Source organism: Eretmochelys imbricata, chromosome 2, assembly GCF_965152235.1.
Source record: "Eretmochelys imbricata isolate rEreImb1 chromosome 2, rEreImb1.hap1, whole genome shotgun sequence".
NCBI lineage: Eukaryota > Metazoa > Chordata > Testudines > Cheloniidae > Eretmochelys > Eretmochelys imbricata.
In genome coordinates this window covers 29,382,710-29,408,592 of record NC_135573.1, presented here as the reverse complement: position 1 = coordinate 29,408,592, position 25,883 = coordinate 29,382,710, and the positions used below count along the sequence as shown (strand labels likewise).

The window sequence follows — 25,883 nt, the reverse complement described above, 5'->3', positions numbered from 1 at the left end:
ATATTGTCTCCATCTGTTAGATGGAAAAGCTAAGGCAAAAAGGTTAAGGGTAACATTTTCAAAAGCACCTACATGACTTAGGCACTTTTCAGTAGGGATCAGGTGCCTAATTTTATGTAGGTGCTTTTGAAAATTTTACACTGTAGCACTAGGAATTAAAGGAGTGATGCTAAACTTCTAAACCTTCTAAAACTCTCATGTAGACATAACAATTGTATGTGCTAAACTGACCAATTTACAGATTAGGGGGAGCCTAGAGTTTACCTCCATCTACTAAAGTGTGTGAAAACTGCAAACTGCCTTGTTTTCGCTAGGATTTTACATATTTTTTATTACCATGTGTAAGAACACATCTTTTTTTCTTAATCTTGAGAAGGCCTAAGTGACTGAATTTTGGCTGAAGAGAGAGTAGGTGTCACAGTGAAGATGGAACCTCAGAAGACCTTCAGTGATTCCATTTTATTAGTTATTCAGGTGACTCTGTACACATGTACAGCCAGAGGCTACACTGGCTGGTCAAAAGGGGAACCACATTAGCTTCAGGCAAATCGCTGACACAGAATAAAGGAACTTGTAATGGTACTACCACCATCAGCAACAAATCAGCCACATCCCATAGCAAAGGTTCTCCCAGAATTCAGAGCTCTTTGGCAATGGATTTCATGGATCTGAAAGTCCACCCTGGAAAGATGCTAGGGAAGTGTTTATGAAAAATCTTTAGGGAAATTCACTGTGAAACTTCCAGGCACTAGCAATCAATTTGTTTACATATTCAAAGCTATCATAGGAAGGGAAAGGGATATACATTTATTAATACTAATTTCATGAAAGCAGAGAATTATCTTTATTGAAGACAAAGTTCAATTCAAAGGATGGTTAGTTTAGGGCTTGTGGTACTAGCGTAACAAGAACAGAATCTGGTCGTCGGTGGGTGGGGTCGAACCTGGGACCTCTGGAGCTAAATGCATGAGCCTCTACTACATGAGCTAAAAGCCATATCCCCCTTAGCTAAGGCTGTAGAGCAGACTCATTAATTTTCTCTCTCTTAGTGAGGTTGGTGCTACTGGATGGGACAGAACACCACACCCAGAGGGTGTGTGGGTTACACTAGCGTAGGACTCAATAAACCCAGGTCCAATTTCCTTTTCTGCCACAATTTGTGTGTGACTTTGGGCAAGACCTTTAGGGCCAGACTTTTAAAAGGTTTTCAAAATCGCCTTGGTAAAATCAGTGGGAGTTAGGTACCTAAACACTTCTGAAAATCCCACTGGGCACTTCTCTGCATCTTAGGCATCTAAATACCTTTTAAAATCCAACTCTTCATCTCTCTGTGCCTCAGTCCAACCTGTGTAAAATGGAATAATAATACTCCCCTACCTCATAGGGTGGTGTGAGGATATATACTTAAAATACTGTGAGGTGTATATATACGATGGAAATGGGGGCTAGATAAATTGATTGAGAGAAATTGCTGAACATAATTAACATTTTAAAAATCAACAGTTACCAAAATTACCACACAATGGGGCTTGTCTGTATGGAGAGTGAGTGCATAGCAAGCTGGGGTGTAAATCTACAGCACCCTAGCGGGCTGTGCACTAAGCATTCATGTGGACACAGATGCTGTGCGCTAACAGTTCCTGGTGAGCACTAACCTATTGCTGTTTGAAACAGCAGTATACAAGGGGGACATTGTGTCTAGTCTCCTTACAAGGAGAGGGTCATAACTAACTTAGTCCTATCCCCTATCTTAGGCCATAGTTCCTGCAATGTGATGTATGCAAGGTGGTCCTTGTGAACATTTCATTGAAGGATGAATAGCTTAAGCATGTATTGGTTGAGGATAGTAAAGAAAAGCTAACTAGGAGACTTAAAGGTAAGATTCCAGAGATGTCCCCACTGAAAAAAAAATACAAAAAACACCTTTATTTCTGATTTACAACTTCTATTTCAGAATAGGAATTGCTATCACCGAGTCTCCTTGACTCTATTTCAACCTTTAAAAGCCAGTTATGCTCAAATAGACATTTAGAATCAGAAACAAAGCTTTTAAAATTTCAAAACACAGCAATGGGGATTCTTACATCAGAAAAGAATATCCAAAACAGTAAGTGCATTGTGTCGGATTCCAAGAGACACAGTAAAATTCTGCAAGTTGTCTCAGAGCTTGTCTTACAACTTTTCTGAGGATATGTGAGAACATGTTTGTTGGGAAAGCAGTCAGTTGCCATATTACTTACTATGGCTGGAATAAAATGCTCCCCCTGGTCCTAACACACACACAGTTAAAAGGCTATGGAAAGTGGTGACAGGATACTGGCCACGTGAGAACCCAAGAATTCTTATAAAACGTTCTGATGCTGTGTTAAACCTGTATGGAAAGGAGATTCTGAGGAGTCTTTCTACAAACACTCTTTCTTCATTCCCCTAAAATGTTGCATTTTTGACTTAAGGTGTCTGCACAGTCAATTCTTGTTGGGGACTGGCAGCTTGCTCACACTAAGGCTATAATTACTAAGAATTTAAGTTTCTGATTCTCCTCTCTCTGTTGGTTAGAAGGCCATCCATAAGACAGTAAGGCTGCTCTTTAAATCAAGTTAAAGGTTTAAGTTTGGGTTGTGCTATTTTTCTTCTCTGTGATGAATAATACATGATGAGGATTTGTTTAATTGCTTTTTATGTTTTAAAAAATAAGGACTTTTCCCCTTGCAAATCTAGTTATCTTGGAAGACTGGCAACTGGAGAGCCCTTAGGATCATCATATTACATGTTTGGAAGTAGTGAAATCTGATCAACTGGGAAGAAGAGAGTTATTCATCCTGCTAAGCTTCGTCTTTGTGTGTGTGTGTGTGTCTGTGTGTCTGTGTGCCTTTTTTGAGACTCCTTTAATGTAAACAAGTGATCAACTTGAGAGAAAACACATCAGTCATTCAATATCCCACAGTCCTGTTCCTTCAATTAAGCTGTAAGAAATCTCATAATCCACATTTCTGAGACTGCTAACAAGTCTTCCAGGGAAAACTCGTCTTTATTCTCCTAAAATGTGTGAATTAAAAACAAGCAAGGAAACATCCCCTAGCCCTTTCAACCCTTTCCTGTATATTATAAAATGGCTATAAAAAGAGGGTTTTTTCCTTCTTTACAAGTCACACCCCCTAATGTGGTTCCTTAAGTAAAGTTAATGAGACTCTTCAAGGACCAAGGTGATAGTGTCACCTATAGGAGAAAAGGAATGTTTGCTAACACAAGGGATGAATCAGTTGATGTTTTTAAATGGCAATATAGTTATTTCTAATCAAAATGCTTTTTAAAAAAATGTTTTGTTTTATCTTTATGTGACCTGGATTTATTGTTAAATTATTCACCATAACTTATATACAGCTGAAAGAAAGAAGAAGAAGAAGTCTTTTAACTAGGAAATAGAAAATTTCACTGGGGCGGGGAATGACAGATACTGACTCATTTTTAGGGAATCCATTATAATAGAAGCTGGCCCAGTCTACTTTTCTAAGAAAAGCAGGAATAGGAATAGCTAATAAGGCAATATTGTATAGACAGGAGCTGTTCTGAGAAGAGACTGCCCAGAGAAAAGCTGCCAGACCAGACTCTTCCAATCTTTAAAAAAATCAAACCAGAGTTGTTTGAATGTCTGGATAAAATGACAGGTTTCAGAGTAGCAGCCGTGAGGTTTCTGCCCTGAGGAAACTTGGCAGAATATCTTTGAGATGACAGAAAAGCCAGTGGGAAGGCTGTATACTTTGGGAAGTTACTGGAGCTCTTATATTAATGTGATACCAACTCAATAACTGCTTCCAAGGGGCCTAGTACATAATGGAAATGTTTTATACTTTACAAGCTACTTTTTTCTTATATTGTCTCTAAGGATGTCTATTGAATAAAAATGTTTGATCTCCTATTACTCCTACACAGTCGGAGTTCTTATACTGACCACAATAATTCTTGTTATATTAAAGCTGTGGGTAAGATAATAGCATAACATTGTCTTACACTAGCCATTCTACAATACCCAGAAGGAAACAAAGTCCTTTCTCTGAGAGCTTACAGACTAACATGATTTCAGCCCTGCAAACTGATGAGCATCCTCAGCTATAACTGAGGACAACAAGAGCAAAAGGTGCTCCCAGAATAAAACCCACATAAGTGACACAAAACACACAGCAGTGCTGTGATTTAGTGTTTTTGTTTGTTTGTTTAAAATGGTATTGGGTGGGTGCCACGTTTGTTGAAGTGGGTTTGTATTTATGAGCAGCAGAAAAATGAAAAAGATGAGGGTAAAGCTGGTTTCCAAACAAACACAAAATACATCTATTTGCATTCACTATATTTAGTGATTTTTTTTTCTTATTTTGTAGAATTCACAACTTCAAAGTGATCAATATAGGGAAAATATTAGATAAAGTTAGGACCAAAAGTAAGGTTTGAGGGTGGGTTAGCTTTTACAAAATTATAATATTTCTATGAGTTTTGTATATTTAACTTCCAAATGAAATATGTTTTCCCCTCTTCCTGTCCCTGAAAACCAAAATATTTTGATTTTGAAAAGCTGCTGCAGTGCGTCAGGGGAGTTGTAGTTTGGGCACCTCGTGCTATCATTCTTCTCATGCACCATGGTGTCCCCTCTTGATTAGAGGAGGTGATGCATCATAGTGATTGCATGACTGCAGTGCATCATGGGAGATAAAGTCCGGATGAAAAGTCTGGTCCATAGAGAAGAATAGCAGAATAGGTCCTTGTTGTTTTAGCTAGCCCTAACTAAAATAATGTACATTGCTGCCAAGTTTTGAGGAGGTCCTGCAATGACATTTCTTGCAGGATCAAAATTTGTTAGGGGACCAGGAAAAATATGGCTTAACCTAACTCTGCCCCCCTCTCTCCTTCCGTTGTTCTCTCTCAGTTTGCCCTTCCACCATTTGTATTACAGCTCCATTTCCCTCTCATAACCTGCCTGTAGCGAGGGACTTTTAGCCACCCCTTGCTCTTCTTACCTCGCTAGCTGTTTCATTCCTGTCTGCTAGCCAGCAGCAGGTGTTTCATGTATCATGTGTTGGGTAACAACAGGAGAAGACTCCATGTTTCTAAAACTGAGCTGGCTTTTCATTAAGAAAACTATTTACCCAGATGCTGTAATTGTATCTAGCATTCCAGCCATGTACATACAAACTGACTTCCTAGCGTCCCTCCAATCACTTCTCTCCTGCAACCTTTGTTCTCCCTCTTCCTCCTCCCCAAGTTCTGTGCAGGTCGTTACATCTTTTCTTTTAACAATTGTTGTTGTTGTGTCTTTAATCAAGTGTTTGCTAACCTGATGGTGGCAGAGGTTACTAATACATATCTTGCTCTAGGACATAGCTGATACTGCAATCTAATTGTGGCCAGCTGCACCTCATAGTCCTTCAAGCACACTGATCTTCTCACCAGTCTCCCCCTTTTTGTATATGTTATCTTCGTTGATAGACTCCATCATCTGTTCCACAGTCATCTTTCTCTATCTGACCACATCCCCCTTCTGTGTCTGCAAAGGCTCTCCTAGCAAATTTTATGGGCTGCTGGCCTTGCATCAGTGCTTCTCCTAGCCCTCCTTGCAATACTAGTTGCTCTGCAGTGCTTTTGAATTGGTGTTCTGACAATTCCCACACTGCATCCTGGTATGTTAACTATTTCTAGGGACCCCAGACTTCTGAAGGTTTCTGATAGGTGTGCAAACAATCTGGAAAAATAGACAGCCATCCCTTTAGTTGCTAGACTCACTTGCCACACTTTGGTCTAGATTTTTCCTTAATAGCTCCCAGTTTCTCAGTATCTGGCTGGAGTGTCTCAGAAATCAACACATGTCCAATGTAGAGGACCTCAGTTTTCCTCAGCTTCAGCTTCTCTGCATTCAGCCTAATATTCTGCTCCCAGAACCTGTTTAGAAGTTGCTGCAGCTTGGTATCATGCTCCAGAATTTCCTTTTATTTGACATCACTTTCTCCTACAGTAAGAATGTCATCTGCTACAATCTTGATGCCTAGAAGTCCCTCTAGTGCCTCGATCAGTTTACAGTGGACCACCTCTGCAGCCAGTTGCAAAGGAATGGCAAAGATTGTTGGTTGGCTGGATGGCTCAGCTAGCTCAGAGACAAACTGTGCTAGTATCAACAGGTTTCATGATGGCTCCTCTTTGCAGGCTTGCCAGTTCCTTCTTCAGTGACTCCAACAGTGGAACTCTGTGTTTTGGTAGGCTCATGGACTGCACAACAGGGTCCATGTCAAACTTCAGCCTGCCCTGTAGGTGTTCATCTTCTTGAAATATGTCCTGATAGTCTGTTAGAATTCTGAATGGAGTCCAGGGTGACTGTTCTCTTTCTTCTGTCATGCCAAAGATAGCTCTGGTGTTGTACTGTGATCAGATCCATGGCTTGCACAGCAGTGGATAGCATGCCTGTGTCTCAACTAATATAAATTCCAAGTGATAACATCACTTGTTTCATGGGTTTCTTATTGACAGCCTGAATTTGCCCACTGGCCTCAGAATCCTTTTATTGTACATCCCTAGCAATTGATCACATTTCTCAGTCTAGTGTTGCTTTTCAGTACTGCTAGGATTACTTTGCTGCTGGCTGCACAATCCATCTCAAATCAGATCAGTTGTTGACCTAAAAGCATAACTGCAGATATGGCAGTTGAATGGCTGGCGGCCTTCCTCCGCAGTGTGTGTACATTGAGTATCTTCTGGATCTGCTAATTTCACAGTGCAGTTATCCTCCTCTTCATTAGAAACCTCAACATCCTCAATTTCTGCATGTACTCCTGTTTTGTTTTGTTTTTTTCCTTCCTAGGGTAGCTGTGGCAGGGGGACATAAAGCAGCTCTATTTCCCACACCCCTTGCACCATTGCCCATAGGTATTTTCCTTTTCTGCTTTTCATGTTGCTTTGTTGATATGCTAGACCATGATGATTGCATCCTCAGTTAGTCTCTGTCCTGCTTCTTGGGTATCTTTAGCTTGAACTTGTGTACGTGTTCTGCACTAGTGGCTATTGTTTTTGATCCTTTCCCTGGACAGTTCAGCTACCCTTGCTAGAGGCATTTCTCTAGGGTTAGATCTGTTTCTTTCAGCAATCTCTTCCATAAGCTGGAAACCCATGTGCTACAAATGATCCTGTCTCTGCTTATGGAACTTTTAATGTTTCCAAAGTTACATGTGCATGTGGAGGACACAATTCTCAGCTCTGTACTGTAAGTATCTATTTCTTCTTCTGCATCATGGTTTTGGGTTAAAAACCCCAGTCTCTCTCTACAATTTCCTTCTGTTGGGGTCACAGTATTCGTCCAACACCTTTATCAGCAGTTCCTGTGTTTGGGGTATTATTTCAGGTAACAGTATCTCACTCACTACTTGTCCTTTTTCCCCCAATGAGATAGTTTCAAAAATATTTTTTTCTTATTTTTTACCTTAATTTTCTCATCTTTAGCCCCATAGCCAGCTATATATAAAAAAACTCAGTTCTTGTTTCCACTGCTTCTATTTTTGCGTAAGATTTTTTTGTCTGGCAATCAAGCTTTTCTGGTGGCTTGAGTCCCTCCATACTGCTTGCTTGCTCTATTTCTAGCTGCTGCTTTGTTTTCCTTTTGCTCATACTCTCTTCTTTGCTGTGCATCTCTGTAGGCTGACTACCGCCACCGTATTTCCTGAACCTTGTGTTGGGAGAGGACTCCATTTTTCTAAAATTAAACTGGCTCCTTATTAAGAGAACTATATACAGAGGTTCTATGCTTGCAGCTAGCATTCCAGCCATGTGCAAAGGGACTGACTTTCTGGAAACTCCTCAAAACTCTTTGCTTTTCTCTCCAAGCTCTATGCAGGTTGCTACAGCAATGTGCAAGGTATAGAGCAGTGAGAGGTGGGAAGGACAGGCACCCTGGCTGCCTATCTCTCCACTATTCTTCAATCACTAGAAGCACCCAACTAATCCAAACATAATCATCACATGCAGCCCAACACCCAGATTTCAAGGGGCCTTATTTACAGAGAGAGTTGCGGGGGAATCAGTTGAAGATGCCTGGGTCAGCTGTTGTGATGACTTGGAGTAGCTGAGGGGAATGTGGTGGAGCTGGCTAGGGAATGAGGGAGGCTAGTTCCTCACCTTGCACTGCTATTGGTTCAATTACCTACCATCACCGCCTCCTCCTCCTTTACCTGGCTGTTCCTTCCTGGTGATGTCCATCAGGAAGAGTGGTGTGACAAGAGGAGGAGACTGTGCTTAGCTGACTGCTTATCAGGTGCCACAGCAGACCATTAGTAGGATGAGCAACTGCAGGCATATGCCTACTGCTTGCCCATAGGTTAGCTGATTATGTGATAATTCTGCTGAGATGCAAGGCAGGCAGACAGGGGCCGGCAGGGAGAATGATCCCCTAAGATGCAAGGATAAATGAAATAAACTGACTAGCCTGTGTTTCATTTCTCAGCTTGCGGGAATGGGGGTGGGGTGGAGGGGGGGTGGGATCAGAATTAATTAAGAGTGAACCTCTTCTTAAAATCCCTTCCTATTCAAGAATCTCAGATATCACTAGTTACACCAGGAAGGATTTTTCCCCAAATATAATTTTTAACTAGACTTGACTGCTTCCCTGTGTCCCCAGAATGCATGTACAAGCTCAGTGGCTTTTGCCTACCACCTCTTTGAAGAACAGAGGCTGGCTTGGCACTGCACTAGACTCATCAGTTGAATATCTGTATCCCAAGGAAAAAGGAGACTGAGCTCTGCCTGCCTCCATTGTCACCACTGTTGAAGTAACAATCTGCATTGCTTGCAATCTGCCATAACCTTCCTCTGCTAATTACATTTCAAAAGGGCTGAGTATTGCCACAGTCTCCCCACAGCAGACCCAGTGTACCCAAGGGGTTCAGGAGAGCCTGCTCACCTGCTTCTGACATCTGGCTTGATTTTACCTGCTAATTCACTATTGCTGCACTACTTATTATGAAGTACTATTATTATTAATGATGTGTTAAGCAACAACAACATGCTTGGTCTTATGCAACACAGGAAATAGGGATGGTTCCTGCTCTGATTGGTTCATAATCTGAAAAAATTGCAGAGAAGATAGAACACTGTGAGACTCACAGAAATAGGAGTTGGAAATGAGTTGGCGATATTTTGGTTTGCTTGGTTTTTATGTGTTGACTGTTAGCTTACTTCCACTGATGAGCTGCAGAGGCTTATCAGGAAGTATGTGAGCCTCCTGTAAGAGAGATGGCCTTTGTGACCTGCACTGGATGTGACCATGTTTGTCTTTCTTCCACAGGACAGAAGCGACTTTGTCTGTACAAAGTGCAAGCTGGTCTCCATATTGGAAAAGAAGATTGAAGGTCTGGAGCAACAGATAACGACCCTGCGTTGCATACGAGAAACGGAGGATTTTCTGGACAAAAGTCAGGATATGCTTCTACGGGCACAAAGCTCTAAAGGTTTAGAGCAGGTTGCACAGCAGAGCCAAGAGCCCAGTGAAGAAGCTTGGCAACATGTGACCTCCAGAAGAAGAAGGGGGAATGTCCGGGTTCCAGCAACGTGGACACAGGTAACTAACAGCTTTCATGTTCTCTCCACAGGTACCATTGCGGAGAGTGGACCAGATGATATGTCTGGGGGGAGAAAGCAGAAGGAGACTCTGCTAGTTGGAAGGCATGAGATGCACTGTCCTGAGATGGGGGGTTCCACGACCACCACTCCCAAGAGAAGGAGGCGGGTGGTGGTGGGCGGGGACTCTCTACTCCGGGGGACTGAGTCATCTGGCTGCCGCCCTGACCGGGAAAACCAAGAAGTCTGCTGCTTGCCGGGGGTTAAGACTCGCGATGTGACGGAGACACTGCCGAGACTCATCAAGCCCTCAGATCGCTACCCCTTCCTGCTTCTCCACGTGGGCACCAATGATACTGCCAAGAATGACCTTGAGCGGATAACTGCGGACTACGTGGCTCTGGGAAGAAGGATAAAGGAGTTTGAGGCGCAAGTGGTGTTCTCGTCCATCCTCCCCATGGAAGGAAAAGGCCTGGGTAGGGACCGTCAAATCTTGGAAGTCAACGAATGGCTACGCAGGTGGTGTCGGAGAGAAGGCTTTGGATTCTTTGACCATGGGATGGTGTTCCATGAAGGAGGAGTGCTAGGCAGAGACGGGCTCCACCTTACGAAGAGAGGGAAGAGCATCTTTGCGAGCAGGCTGGCTAACCTAGTGAGGAGGGCTTTAAACTAGGTTAACTGGGGGAAGGAGACCAAAGCCCTGAGGTAAGTGGGAAAGCGGGATACCGGGAGGAAGCACAGGCAGGAATGTCTGTGAGGGGAGGGCTCCTGCCTCATACTGAGAATGAGGGGTGATCAGCAGGTTATCTCAAGTGCTTATATATGAATGGACAAAGCCTTGGAAACAAGCAGGGAGAACTGGAGGTCCTGGTGATGTCAAGGAATTATGACGTGATTGGAATAACAGCGACTTGGTGGGATAACTCACATGACTGGAGTACTGTCATGGATGGTTATAAACTGTTCAGGAAGGACAGGCAGGGCAGAAAAGGTGGGGGAGTAGCACTGTATGTAAGGGAGCAGTATGACTGCTCAGAGCTCCGGTACGAAACTGCAGAAAAACCTGAGTGTCTCTGGATTAAGTTTAGAAATGTGAGCAACAAGAGTGATGTAGTGGTGAGAGTCTGCTATAGACCACCGGACCAGGGGGATGAGGTGGATGAGGCTTTCTTCCGGCAGCTCACAGAAGCTACTAGATCGTACGCCCTGGTTCTCATGGGTGACTTTAATTTTCCTGATATCTGCTGGGAGAGCAATACAGTGGTGCATAGACAATCCAGGAAGTTTTTGGAAAGCGCAGGGGACAATTTCCTGGCGCAAGTGCTAGAGGAGCCAACTGGGGGGAGCTTTTCTTGACCTGCTGCTCACAAACCGGGAAGAATTAGTAGGGGAAGCAAAAGTGGATGGGAATCTGGGAGGCAGTGACCATGAGTTGGTTGAGTTCAGGATCCTGACACAGGGAAGAAAAGTAAGCAGCAGGATACGGACCCTGGACTTCAGGAAAGCAGACTTCGACTCCCTCAGAGAACGGATGGGTAGGATCCCCTGGGGGACTAACATGAAGGGGAAAGGAGTCCAGGAGAGCTGGCTGTATTTCAAGGAATCCTTGTTGAGATTACAGGGACAAACCATCCCGATGTGTCGAAAGAATAGTAAATATGGCAGGCGACCAGCTTAGCTTAACGGTGAAATCCTAGCGGATCTTAAACATAAAAAAGAAGCTTACAAGAAGTGGAAGGTTGGACATATGACCAGGGAAGAGTATAAAAATATTGCTCGGGCATGTAGGAATGAAATCAGGAGGGCCAAATCACACCTGGAGTTGTAGCTAGCGAGGGATGTTAAGAGTAACAAGAAGGGTTTCTTCAGGTATGTTGGCAACAAGAAGAAAGCCAAGGAAAGTGTGGGCCCCTTAATGAATGAGGGAGGCAACCTAGTGACAGAGGATGTGGAAAAAGCTAATATACTCAATGCTTTTTTTGCCTCTGTCTTCACTAACAAGGTCAGCTCCCAGACTGCTGCACTGGGCATCACAACATGGGGAATAGATGGCCAGCCCTCTGTGGAGAAAGAGTTGGTTAGGGACTATTTAGAAAAGCTGGACGTGCACAAGTCCATGGGGCCGGAGGAGTTGCATACGAGAGTGCTAAAGGAATTGGCGGCTGTGATTGCAGAGCCATTGGCCATTATCTTTGAAAGCTCGTGCGAACGGGGGAAGTCCCGGATGACTGGAAAAAGGCTAATGTAGTGCCAATCTTTAAAAAAGGGAAGGAGGAGGATCCTGGGAACTACAGGCCAGTCAGCCTCACCTCAGTCCCCGGAAAAATCATGGAGCAGGTCCTCAAAGAATCAATCCTGAAGCACTTACATGAGAGGAAAGTGATCAGGAACAGTCAGCATGGATTCACCAAGGGAAGGTCATGCCTGACTAATCTAATCGCCTTCTATGATGAGATTACTGGTTCTGTGGATGAAGGGAAAGCAGTGGATGTATTGTTTCTTGACTTTAGCAAAGCTTTTGTCACGGTCTCCCACAGTATTCTTGTCAGCAAGTTAAAGAAGTATGGGCTGGATGAATGCACTATAAGGTGGGTAGAAAGTTGGCTAGATTGTCGGGCTCAACGGGTAGTGATCAATGGCTCCATGTCTAGTTGGCAGCCAGTGTCAAGTGGAGTGCCCCAGGGGTCGGTCCTGGGGCTGGTTTTGTTCAATATCTTCATAAATGATCTGGAGGATGGTGTGGATTGCACTCTCAGCAAATTTGCGGATGATACTAAACTGGGAGGAGTGGTAGATACGCTGGAGGGCAGGGATAGGATACAGAGGGACCTAGACAAATTGGAGGATTGGGCCAAAAGAAATCTGATGAGGTTCAATAAGGATAAGTGCAGGGTCCTGCACTTAGGACGGAAGAACCCAATGCACAGCTACAGACTAGGGACCGAATGGCTAGGCAGCAGTTCTGTGGAAAAGGACTTAGGGGTGACAGTGGACGAGAAGCTGGATATGAGTCAGCAGTGTGCCCTTGTTGCCAAGAAGGCCAGTGGCATTTGGGGATGTATAAGTAGGGGCATAGCGAGCAGATCGAGGGACGTGATCGTCCCCCTCTATTCGACATTGGTGAGGCCTCATCTAGAGTACTGTGTCCAGTTTTGGGCCCCACGCTACAAGAAGGATGTGGATAAATTGGAAAGAGTCCAGTGAAGGGCAACAAAAATGATTAGGGGTCTGGAACACATGACTTATGAGGAGAGGCTGAGGGAACTGGGATTGTTTAGTCTGCAGAAGAGAAGAATGAGGGGGGATTTGATAGCTGCTTTCAACTACCTGAGAGGTGGTTCCAGAGAGGATGGTTCTAGACTATTCTCAGTGGTAGAAGAGGACAGGACAAGGAGTAATGGTCTCAAGTTGCAGTGGGGGAGGTTTAGGTTGGATATTAGGAAAAACTTTTTCACTAGGAGGGTAGTGAAACACTGGAATGCGTTACCTAGGGAGGTGGTAGAATCTCCTTCCTTAGAAGTTTTTATGGTCAGGCTTGACAAAGCCCTGGCTGGGATGATTTAATTGGGGATTGGTCCTGCTTTGAGCAGGGGGTTGGACTAGATGACCTCTTGAGGTCCCTTCCAACCCTGATATTCTATGATTCTATGATTTGGGGGTCTCTCTCAATTTTTTTTAAATGAAAACTAAAGGTGAGATTTTCAGAAGCATCTAACTGAATTAGGCACTTAAGTCCCATTGAATTTAAATGTAACTTTGGCATCTAACTCACTTAGGCACTTTTGAAAATCCCACCCTAAGTCTCTAGTACTGCCTCCCTTTTATTTTCCCTCAAAAATTGCATCAGTTTTCACTTTTTTCACGGCTAACCTCAGTACATATTAATTGCCACGACTAAAAGGAGTGCTCCAGTGCTGTTGGAGGCAACTAGAACAGCGTAAAGGAATACACAAACAGTATTTAAATAAAACAAGTTAGTAAAGTTTGATGTGTGCCCCCAAATCCTCTCACTAGTCCTCCTTAAGATGCTTAGATTGCTCCAGTGCGTAGTGGTGTGATAATTAAGGAGAGAAAATTAAGTATGTATCAGGGAGGGAAGGAGACAGGAAAAAAATGTTTCACAACAACCCCCAAAACATTACATCCAGTTTCAGTTGTTAAAATGATCAGCTATCTCCATTATTGCCAGGACTGCAGCAGCTGCTAACAGGGGAATTTCCTTCTTGTAGGTGCACATGGGGACGTGTACCGGTAGCCTGAACAAACTCCAACACTGACAATTGCTCTAGAATGCAAGAGATGGGGGCAAGCTGCTTCTACACTGAGTTGAGAGAGCTATCACCATTGCAGCCTGCCTCTCCCCTCACCAGCGCATGCCTGCCTAGTACTGACCCTGCCTGATGACCATTAAAATGGTACTTTGAATGAGCCTGAAAGTTGTCAGCCAGTAGAAACCATTTTGACTAGCCTGAAGAGACCTGTTTTCTTCCCCCTTTCCTCACACTATCTTCTTCACACACAGCCTCATCTTACGTGTCCCAAAAAAGTCTCCATTTCTACATATAACCCCTATATTTGTAGGAATAAGATAACTTAAATATTCAGCTAAGAACTATTTTAAATAACCTTCTTCAATTAAATTCCTTGCAAATCCCCAGCTATTTGTACCACTTCCCAGTATACTACGGATATCTTTATCCTTAGTACTAAAATATAAATAGTGGACTATATTTAGCCATCTAATTTTAAATAGAATTCCCCAAAGGTTGGCCAGTGGTCTTGGTATACTTTTAAAAATATATATTTTAATAATGGTTTTTCAAAAATGTATGTGTTATAGAAATTATACAATGATAAGGTTAATATTTTACCTAAAATCTGAGCCTAGTCGTTTTCCATTTTCTGGCTCTCCAGGATCTGGACACAAATTGGATGCCTGTTTAATACCTCCTTCATTTACTGTAAAAGAAAAGAAAAACAACACACTTTTAGGAAACCCAGAAATATGACAATTAATAGTATGAAAAACTTACTTTATCTACAATGTTGCCACTTCAAAAACAAACAGTTACTAGATTTTGGGGTAGATCACAATCTCCAGTTTCAATACATTTATTTTCTTTCAGTGATAAGTGTGACTTTTAAAGTATGTTTTATATCGGTAAACAGCAAATTCTAGAAGTCTTATGATAATAGAAAAAGTACCAAATAACTCTGTTTATTTGCTCATCATCTTACTGAATCCATATACATATTATTTGTATTTCTTTTCAAAAATAATATTTAAAGTTAATGAACTCTTCATTGACAGTTACTGTAATTTGTGGGAAATTTTCCTCTGACCATAGTTCAGTAATGTCACTCTTGTCTTCTCCCCAAATGTCTGACCTGCTTGCCTTGTGTCAATGACAAAACTTCAGTGGAGTTGGGTCAGGTAGGCCTTAATTACTGGTGTGAATCCAAATATCCCAGAATTTGGAGGCATGGGGGAAGCTTCAAGATCTGAACCAGGTTTGACTTTCACAAATTTCTTAAAATGAACCAAGTCAAATCCTCAGAGCTGGACATTCCCAAACCATGGAGGCTAGAAAGCTTTATGTGGATCTGAACTTTTCATCTTTGATTCATTTCTTCTTATAAAAAAAAGATTAAGAACTCATCCAGTGCCTTTTACATACACAAACTTTTACTTTAGTGTAAGTTATGCACATATAAAGTGTAGAGTATTGATACACAAATTAGTGTATTTTTTTAATAGTTTGCACTATCTAGTTTTGTCATATTTTACATATTGTGTTTGTTCTACTACAAAAAAGTGAAACATTTATAGTTTGCAAGAGTTTCAGTTCCAAAAAATACTTCTACCCCAGTTTAGTTCTTTTCATCCTAGTTGTGCACTGAATTAAGAGTTGATGATCACGGAATAAATCCATATCACAGGAGGCTGGTCAGCTGCTACCTGAAGAATGTTTAGGCTTGAGATGAAACTATTTTTAATGTTTTCAGAACTAAGTGATCTGAAGCCAAGGCATTTATACTAAGAGGAAAAGATATTTAACCCATTGAGTTAAGTCAATGGGCTTTGGCATAGCAGGGTGATAGCTTTCAACGTAACAAAATAAAACTCCTTTGGGAGAAAGGGCTTGTATATAATTAAGTTAATCATAAATGACTTATTCACACAATTTTTTAAAATTGATTTTATGAGAGAGAGACAGAGAGAGATAACTTGTTTCTAATTAATTACATGTCTAAACTGTCAGACTCCACCTCTGCAGGAATAACAGTTTGACACAGGCTGACACTGAAATAGGGTACTCCCACCTATCTTTTCCCCTGGCCTCATGTGAGGAATTGCCATATAAGTGTTTGAGGAACTCTCCCTTGCCTTGAACATGGTGTACTTATACTCACAAAAGGTGGTAAAATTAATTCAATAGTGATGGGTGAGTTCAGGACCATAAAACAAAAGTGAAAGGATGGGGAGCAAGTGAGCATTATTTAGTTTTTCTTCAGTAGTTGGGGCCCTTTCCAACCAATGGGCCCTCACCCTTTGCTGGCTGTGGCCATACTATTCAATCTTCTCTGTCCTGAAAGAGCTACAGCATGGACGGTCTGATATTGCAGCAAGCAAAGGTAAGTGCCTGTTCATCCACATTGGCATACACAGGGCTAGCTGGATTTCCACTTTTGTGACTGGAAAGGAGTTTTCCATCAACAGCACATAAGCTGAAGAGTCGGAAGTTTTTCTCACTTTACTCTGAGAAACTTAATGAGGCTTGTGGGTCGGCTGAAAGTGTGTCACCCATAGAAAGCAAATTTCTTGCTACCATTGAAGGATCCATGTGTTTGGCAGTTATGGTTCTACCATCGACTGGAGTCCATATGGACAGTCCAGGAAGAACCTGTTATTCAGAACTTTAAATGGGAATCCATGTGGCAGTACTTTGTGTGTCTTGTATGATCCCAAAGTCCAAGGCAGGGCTTGGGAATTAAGGAGGCAGTTAGTGGCTAGTCCACATAGAATGGAATATTAACATTGTTCACAGGCAGAGGAATTCTACGGTGGCACTGACTCTCTACTTAGGAGGAATTCTAAAATGAGATTACCTTTGTGGGTGGGGCAGGACTGACTTTCCGTTAAGATTTTGTGTGGTTAAAAGTTTATTAAAATTGTAGCCAGAAGCTTTTATTGGCGTTGGCCCCAGGCAGTAGTTCTCAGGAAATAACTGCTATGACATCCCAGAATTTGATTGGATTATACAATATTTAGGGGACTTTTAACATTATTGTACTATATGAAGTACATATTTTATTTTAGTATGACTAAATGAACAAGACAAAAATCCAGCTTTAAACACGACTTCCCATTTTATTGTATTTCATCTTTCAGTATTTGAAATAGAATATTTTATTCTTGTACTCTGCGTAATTCTCAAAAATGGTAATACTGTGGACGTTTATGTAAAAAGAGCAGGTTCTGTACTGATTTCACAGCATGAAAACAATTGGATCTACACATTTCAGCTAATATAACAAGCCTGAGAAAGTGTGCTGCTTTATGCCATCATCCCTAAACTGTTGCATTCTTAATGAAATACAATGAAATAGAACTTAACATGATACATGGGTGTATTTTATATTCATTCAGAAAATTCTGAAAGACTGTACTGAGGGAAAAATATCCATCAATTAATATCTCTCTCTCACACACACACACACATACACACACAACATTTAGAACTTCAGAACAAAAGAAAAGTTATAGTTGGAATGCATTAAACTGACAACTCTAATTTTGGCTCCAATACAGCAGTGTTTTAAGCACTTGCTTAAATCCCATCCCTATTCATGTTCATCCCTAAACATGCTTGGCCAAACATGTATGGTCTGCTGAGTTTGAAGCCTTTGTATTGTTGGTGTAGAATGTGACCACACATAACACTTGACTTTCTGTTTACAAAAATATAACTACTTTACTGCTTCCCACTTTCCCCACTGTCCCATACAGTCCTGTGACAACTGTTAATGGGCATTTTATTGTAAACAATGGAATATCATGAATGAGGCATTTCTTCATGGTCTGAGCATGAGACTGGGAGCCAGATATTGCTGAGCTGTAATCCTGATTCTCACACCAATCCCTTTATGACTTTGGAACTTAATCTCACCATTTGTTGAGTGAGGATGATGCTTATATATCCCAAGGGTATATATGATTAATAATGTCCTCACTCATGCAAACACTCATGCACATGCTTAATTTCTTCTCACATGAGGAATCCTAATGGTTTCAGGTGCGTTAAGGTAAGCACTGAATGAGGGTTTGCAGGAACAGGGGTTAAAATTGTAAAATTCTTTGTTGGTGAAAAACACCATATACATGTTTTCTATTTTGTTGTGTTTATGGTGTGTATTCAGCAGAAGTAAGACAGAGAGAACAAACATGAAAACTATCTCAGGACAATGGTTTCCTGAGGTTTAGATAATCCAAGACAGTAATTTAAGGTAGCCATTTATTGATATTATTACAAATAACAGATATATACATAATTTTCTCTGTTGAACCGTTATGCAGTAGAGGGGCAGTCATTCTTTTTAAAATACTCTGTTCTTTCATTGTTCTGCAAACAGTGCTCCCATTGAGGTCCCATTGAGAATTCTCTCCAACAATCATTGGCACAATGTATTTTTATTGAAATATTGTCCTATTATACATTTACAAATGAACACAGAATTAAACTGAAGGATAAAATTGAATATCTCTTCTAAAAATTTTGAATCTGTCTGACCGAGTTTTAAATCAACCAAAATGTTTATCAATTGTTTGTAGGGGCTAGCTGCTCATTTGTGTTGTCCATCTCCAACTCCCTGACAAATCACAATACTACATACTTCAATTTTATATGGAATATCCACAAAATATCAGCTATGTAAAACTTCACTGAAATAAAGATTTTGCACTAAACATACTATCATAGCTTGAAGTTGCTAGCCACTAATGCATTAAGAGCTACATCTAGATATCTTAAAGTTGGTCTTGAAAGAAATGTGATCAAATAATATAAGGCAAAACTAATAAATTAGTGGAAATGTAATAAATATGGAAAATTTGTATTTGATCTAATAAGAAAATGATTGATTTTTATCATCAAGATCTGTTGTGTCAACCATTCTATTATCAATCTCTATTGTTTACATATATTTACATTTTCCAGTTTCATATATTTTCAAATAGGCTTGTCTATATTTTACTGTATTTCATGTCTTACAACCACCCTACTCTCCTGTGAGCCAACAGTGTGAAAATAACATGGATTTTTATTTTTTTTAAAGCATCTTAACACATTTTTCAGATACAAAAGAAAAAACTTCCAGAGTTGTTTAGGTGATACTCTTTGCAGATAAATTAAATCTGGCAATACTGTAAACTGCTGTGATAAACTGAATAGAAGTATGGCTTATTTTATTACTTTTACTTCATAAAAGCTATAGGGGCTTGCCACTTTAAGAAACCTTTATCTAAAAATGCATGACTCACATACTGACAATTTAAAACCTACAAGTGGAAATTCCATTGAAATGCATTTTCTTTGGGAAAGTCACTGTCATGATAAATCCTGGAAAATGACCTCAAGACTGCTATCTCAGGCAAATATATCCTGCCTAAGGTGCAGGCAAAAGCATGCTAATTCAATAAGTCTTTCCCCCCCGCCATGAATAATAATGAAATGTGGACACATGGTATTCATTTAACCCATATTTATTTAACCAATTATTTAAATATCTTAAATGTGGTTCTACTCTGTAAAAATGGCATCTTCTTTCTCAACAGATCTTCTCCTTGATATATTCAGAGGCATATCTGCTTACTCTAGTTATTTGAAATAAGTTAATTGAAATAAGTTATTATTACTTTCAATCTTCAAAAAGAAAAGGAGTACTTGTGGCACCTTAGAGACTAATTTATTTGAGCATAAGCTTTCGTGAGCTACAGCTCACTTCATTGCCTTGCACATTCAACACAGCTAACATGAAATGAGCTGGATTTTACTCCTCCTGTGCATCATCAAGGACTTGATACTGCAAGGTGCTGAGTACACTCAATGATCTCTTTTCTAGGACAGTTTACCAAATTCTAATCTGAGCTGAAGCCAAAGAGACTGTTGGAATGACACTGAGAATATCATTTGAAGAAAATATGTTGTTGCATAGTTGTAAGGGTGTACTCCAGGTTCAGTTTTTGCAGGCTTGGTAGATAAGGGAAAGAGAGGGGATATTTTTATTTGCATATTCATCAAATTTGATCAGAAATCGTTGAGACACAATACACAGGCACCCATGATTTATAGAGAACTTCCCTTCAGAGTAGAACCACATTTTAAAATTGACCATGAAGATTGTAGAAAGATATTTAAGGCAGTTATATTATTGGAAATACATAAACATTTTTGAAAACACACACAAACAACATAGACAGCACAAACTTCACTCTTGCACTAGAAAAAAGTAACAAAAAGGAGTACACTCACAGATAGAAAACTTGTTGCTGTTGTCTTTCCCTGGAAACAATTTAAATCCTCTAGATTTAAAATCTATGGCCTTTTTCACTAGTTAAGAAAACAAACAAAAACATGTATCAGGTAATACAGTCTAAAAGATTTCATTGCAATTGATTATTCAATTTGTTATCATGGAAGTATGTAAGCTAGAGTAACTGCTTTCTAATAAGCCAGCATTATTTACCCATAATGGAAAAAAACAAAACAAAACAAAACAAAACAAAAAAACCTTTTACACAAAAGAAAAGTACTCAGATCAGATTGTGTATAAGGTACAGGAAATGAATAACCTTTACATATGTTACTTTTTTCCCCTCCAGTGTATACACAGTGCCTCTGATGCAAAACAAAAATGAAAGCTAAAGATAATAGTTTCCATGCATAATAAGTGGTTTTGTAAAACTTTGCCACACAATTATGGAACCTGGTAAATTAATGACTGAATGAGTACTTTGAAACAAGTATTTCCCTTATAGTTAGTACTAACATTTTTTCTCTCTGAAATTTTCAAGAACTCTGCAATGGTATCTGCTAATAAATTGTATAAAATGCAGTGTGCTATTCTGGAGATGCCCTACAAAAAAGGTGTAAATGTTTCACATTAAGGATAGTTAACCACTGGAATAATTTACCAAGGGTTGTGGTGGATTCTCCATTACTGGGAACTTTAAAATCAAGACTGGATGTTTCTCTAAAACTTATTGACTAGGGATTATTTTGGGGAAGTTCTGGCCTGTGTTATACAGGAATATAGATGATTATAGAGGCCCCTTCTAGCCTTGGAATCTATAAATTATCTGAAATTTCTGCAATAACAGTCTATTTGTGTAATGCCCATAATTTGATTATACTTCTTCAATGACAGAGCATCTTTTTTTTTTAACATGTGTTAATCACATAATACCTAAAAGCATATTCATGTCCAAATCATAGCCCCAATCCTGATGTCAATGGGTATCCCATAGCCTCAAGGCACTAATGGCAGAATGGGACCCATACTACTACTCTCCCAGCAGATACTCTACAACAGAACACAACCAAAACAATAGGCATCACCACGTTGGTTGTTCTCATGGCTCACTTACTAAAGTGAAAACTAAAAAATCACAATCTTATTCAAAAAACATGCTAAAAAAGATCTTAAAATCTTTAATATTTTAGCAGGAATCCTTCTGCAACTCTAAAATATATACTGATATTTGGAAAGGTTTATTTGTGGATGCCCAAATACCCTACATGTTTTGGGTTTTTGTTTTTTTTTTAAAAAAAAACAGCTCCACAGCAGTTCCAACTACCTACTTTCAATTTTTGCCTCATTTGTGACCCTAAGTCTAACCTGGAAGGTCCAGCTTTATCTATGAAATACAAGTTAATTTTCTGTGATAACTCATGCTTAGATCTTTCCTAAGTAGAAAATCTAAATTCTGTATTTGGTAGTTTTATGATGTACATACTCATCTAGTTGGTGCTATAACAACACCAACAAGGACATTGGCTTTAAAAATGGAAGCATAGTACTCAGGTACACTGTTTTTAACTGAGTGCTTTGAACTTAAAACTTAAAATATGCTCAGCTATTCTCATTTTGGTTATGCAATTGCAACCCCCATTCCCCCTGAAACATTGATTTTCGAGGTCTATTATGGCCTATCATGGACCTTCCTTTCTTTCCGAATTAGCTCTGGAAAAGCCCTTAGTTCTTGGGGCTGTATGGCTTTTTTGCTATACCCAATCAGTTCTGAGGGGTCATGGTTGTGTCTATGCACATTTGAAGCAGAGGATGTCGAATGAAAGGAGGAAGAAAAACAAAACAGAAAAGTCAAAAGGAGGAAAGGAAAAGAAGAGGCGAGAATGAAAGCACCAAAGCACAAGAGAGAATGGTTTCCTTTGAAACAGTCAGATGACTATCTGTAATATTTTCTCTAAGTAAACAGTGCACCCTGCTGCAAAAAAAATGTGCTAACTAAACTAAACCAAACCAAAAAGAAAGTTTATCTGGAGATTGGGTACATTGTATCCAGGATATTTTCAACAGTGGATAAATCATAATTACAGTCCAAAGGGCAGCAGGAGTTGTACATTGTCTGCAGGGAACTATTGAAGATGAAGTCTGAACAAGGCAAAGATTAAAAATACATATCAGGGAAGTCTGAGCACAGCCAATGAACAATGGGAGATATATAACAAAGGAACTTTTAAGCAACCATTACACTTATTTTACAAGAAGAAATAGAATCCAAAGGGATTCTTAAATGTGACATGAACAAAAAAAAGTAACTGAATTACTTAAAAATAATCATGCATGAAAAGTGCAAGAATTTCAGAAGGAAAAGTATCCAAGGAAATTAAAAAAGTTGAAATGACAGTTCGGGAAGTGATCAAATGTATTGTTAAATACCTACTGATGTTTATATCTCTACATTTTGGGGTAAGAAACTGTGCTTTTCTCTGTGTTTGGAAAGTGTCTAGAACATGTTGGCCTGTAACACAAAGAGCTAAGCTGTAAAATTGAGTTTGATATGTTGATCTCATACAGACATTGTGTTCTCTGGAAATAGCAATAAAACAATGCACATTGATTAAAATGGTTGCTGAGATGGTACTGTCACTCTGCAACACAGTGATTTTTCTCCAAAGTCTCTCACGTGAACAAACTCTTAGAATCGTATTGTGAACAATGCATTTCAGCCTCCAGAACAAATCTCTGTCCAATGGGCTCTCTGCAAGGAATTCCAGGGGGAATGAAGGTATGACCTTTATCCCGAACCTGTGTAGGACTTCCAGCTGGAATAGCAGCGTGGCCCCTTTACACCCAGTCCATAGTAGTTCCAATTCATATTATCTGCATAAACATGGTTCTAGAGGCCTACCCGTCACCTTCTCCTGGCCTTTTCCCAGCACTAACCTCTTCAAAGCTGACACGGAGCCACCTCACAAATACATAAGAGAGCATGGATATCTTCCTGTGTGGCCATTCTCACCATACATCCACAAACAGTACACTGGGAGGATTCAACAATGTAGGGCCTCACTTATAGCAATGAATTTCAATCTCAGGTTTTGGGGAAAATATACCCTTCTTTGTTTCCTTGCAAATTATCAAACACAAGGGAGAAAGTAGCATTGCAAATGTTTGGGGTTCCCCCCGCCCCTTTCTTTAGCACCAGGACACAGTATCTACTCTTTATGCAGTAACTACATGGTTTCTCTCTGAGATTACATTTGAACAAATGAAGGAGTGTTTGCGGGAGGGAAATAGGGTAGAGTTTGAGAGGTTTAATGCAAAATTTAAAATGGTTATTAGAGTTTCTTGCCTGCACACTTTGTTCAACTCCTGCAGGGATTTTCACAAGAGCAGGCATCAGCATGCTAAGGCCTTTGCATGCTATTGGGAAGATAAGCCACACAGAACTCCTGCAGATATTTGTATCCTGAACAAGACAGTAATTTCATTTTGATTTTGAAAGGGATTTTTTTTTTTTTACTTACAAAAAGAATATTTTCCTGTGTCCCCCCTAACAAGAGCAACCAGACTGTGAACCAGAAATTATAAAACATATTGGGCTTGAATATACACATACACTAAAATATATTCTAAGCTGGTTTATAGACCACACACACACACACACACACACACACAAATATATACTAAATATACCCCAAATCACTTTGCAAACTATCTAGAAACTATAGTGGAGGCAGGGAGCTGATTATAAACCAGTGTGTTACCACAAAAACAGTGATTATAAATCAGTGTGATTATAAACCAGCATGTTACCACAGAAACATCTTTAGCAACCAATCCTGTGAGATGTTGAGCACCTCACCTTGCCAGAGGCACACAGTATCTCACAGGATCAGGTCTTTAAACATAATTGACCCAATTCTTGGTTGTCCAGTGTCACATTATGCTAGTGGAACTGGGCCATGGGGAATAGCCTCAGTTGGTATATACCAGTGAAATACATCTTGACCCCCCCTTCACTCCAACAGGGCATACAGGAGTGAGGAAGACAGGGTGTCACCAAAACACACCACACTCCAGCAAGTATCAGAATTTAGCCATTATCTTGTTATATTGTGAGGAAGTGTTGACCAGGAACTTAATACATTAAAAAATAATCTATAGCCTTTTCTATGGCACGCATAATCTTTCTATCTGAAATCCTGACAAACATAAATGTATTTATCCTCACAATGGCGTATGGTCATACCCAAGTTGTCTGAGCACCCAATGCCTTGAGCTGCTCATAGTCTGGGAGATGAGTGCCCAAACAACATTTTCCAAAGTTCCCAGGAAGTGGGGTGATTTTCTGAAGGGCATGGAAGCTGAGGTTGCTCACCGCAAAGAAGACGGAGAAGGGCATGTGGTCTCAAGAACAACTGGTTGGGTTGGGTATAGTAGAAGGAGCTTGCCCACATAACTCCCATTTACATTAATGAGAAATGCATACTGAGATCATGGACCTATTATTGTATTCCCCTCCTTTCAAGTATAATATTCAAGCAACTCATCTCATGCAGAAATGTCAATATGGTCAAAGTGTTTGCATAAAATCCTTCAGTAAACAAATTTCCCCCAAACTGTGCTCTTATGTACCTTGTTCCATTTCAAAGCATTTTTAGACCAAGTTATAAACCCATAAGCTTTCTCATTTAAAGGTCGACAAGTGCTTAAATACAGCATCACCAGGCTACCCAATTATCCTTCCCGCTTCAAATCCTATTATTAGATTACTGTTTCGAAGAAATTAAAATGCACATTTTCTTAATTAAAGGGTTCATACAGAGCTTACTATACTATAAAACATGAACCTCATATGTCAAGTTTATTTTGTATGCTCCTTACCTCAAGCTGATTTTCACAAATTAACTTTCATGCTACTAAGCCAAAGCACCTAAAAGGTGAAATCTCCCCACTTCCTGAACTGAGTAATTTTGGCTGGAAGGGGGAACGGGAGCAGAGTCCCATGGCTATTGCCAGACAAAGCTACCACTTCAAAAAACTCCACATAGCTATTTACAGATAAGGAATGAACGAAAGGAAAAGTGACATGTCCAAGGCCACAGGAGTCAGTGTCAATGCCAGTATTTTAAGCTAAATGTTCCAGTCTCCCAGTCAAGATTATGACTTGTATAGTATTTATATAAACAAATACCAAATACAGACAGCTGTGATCCCAATACAATGTGTTTTGTAGGTATTCAGGTCTAATGGCCCTATTAACTACTAAATAGTAGTGTTACTACTAAGTACAAGATATGAACAGAGTTTTAACTACTTATGGTAAACATCCTGTTCAAACCTTGTATTTAGTAGTGACACTTTGAATTAGTTTTCCAGACCTGAAGAAGAGCTCTGTGTAATCTCAAAAGCTTGTCTGTCTCATCAACAGAAGTTGGTTCAATAAAAGATATTACTTCTCCCACCCTGTCTCTCTAGTATTTCATGTGGAATTGTAATTTTTTAATGTAAAATCACAGGAAAAATGACAGAATTATGTTCCTTATTTTAAAATTGTCCTTTGAGTCCATCTACTCTAAAAGGAAAACTGGAATCTGTCAAGTTTCACAGCAACCTTGACTTTGCAGGTATGGGCACAATAATCTAATGGAGTCCAAATTTACTATAAATGTAGCTTACCACAGCTTTTTAAAAAAATGGACATAGATAAATGTTGACTTCATTGAGATGGTGAAGTCAAAAGGAGTTATACATTTCTAAACGAGGGGAGAGTT

General features: G+C 40.0%; 1 protein-coding gene across 3 annotated transcripts in view; it reads right to left on the bottom strand.

Moving 5' to 3' along the window:
• Nucleotides 1–25,883, bottom strand: part of CSMD3 (CUB and Sushi multiple domains 3) — a 1,168,908-nt gene that overhangs the window by 702,364 nt on the left and 440,661 nt on the right. For 2 of the 3 annotated variants that reach the window (XM_077808852.1, XM_077808853.1), the window contains 2 exons: nt 20,115–20,192; nt 14,454–14,541 (listed from right to left, as the gene is read on the bottom strand). In XM_077808852.1, the coding sequence (XP_077664978.1) occupies nt 14,454–14,541; nt 20,115–20,192 (166 nt within the window). The remainder of the gene's footprint in view (nt 1–14,453; nt 14,542–20,114; nt 20,193–25,883) is intronic. The other variant, XM_077808854.1, reaches the window with a different exon arrangement.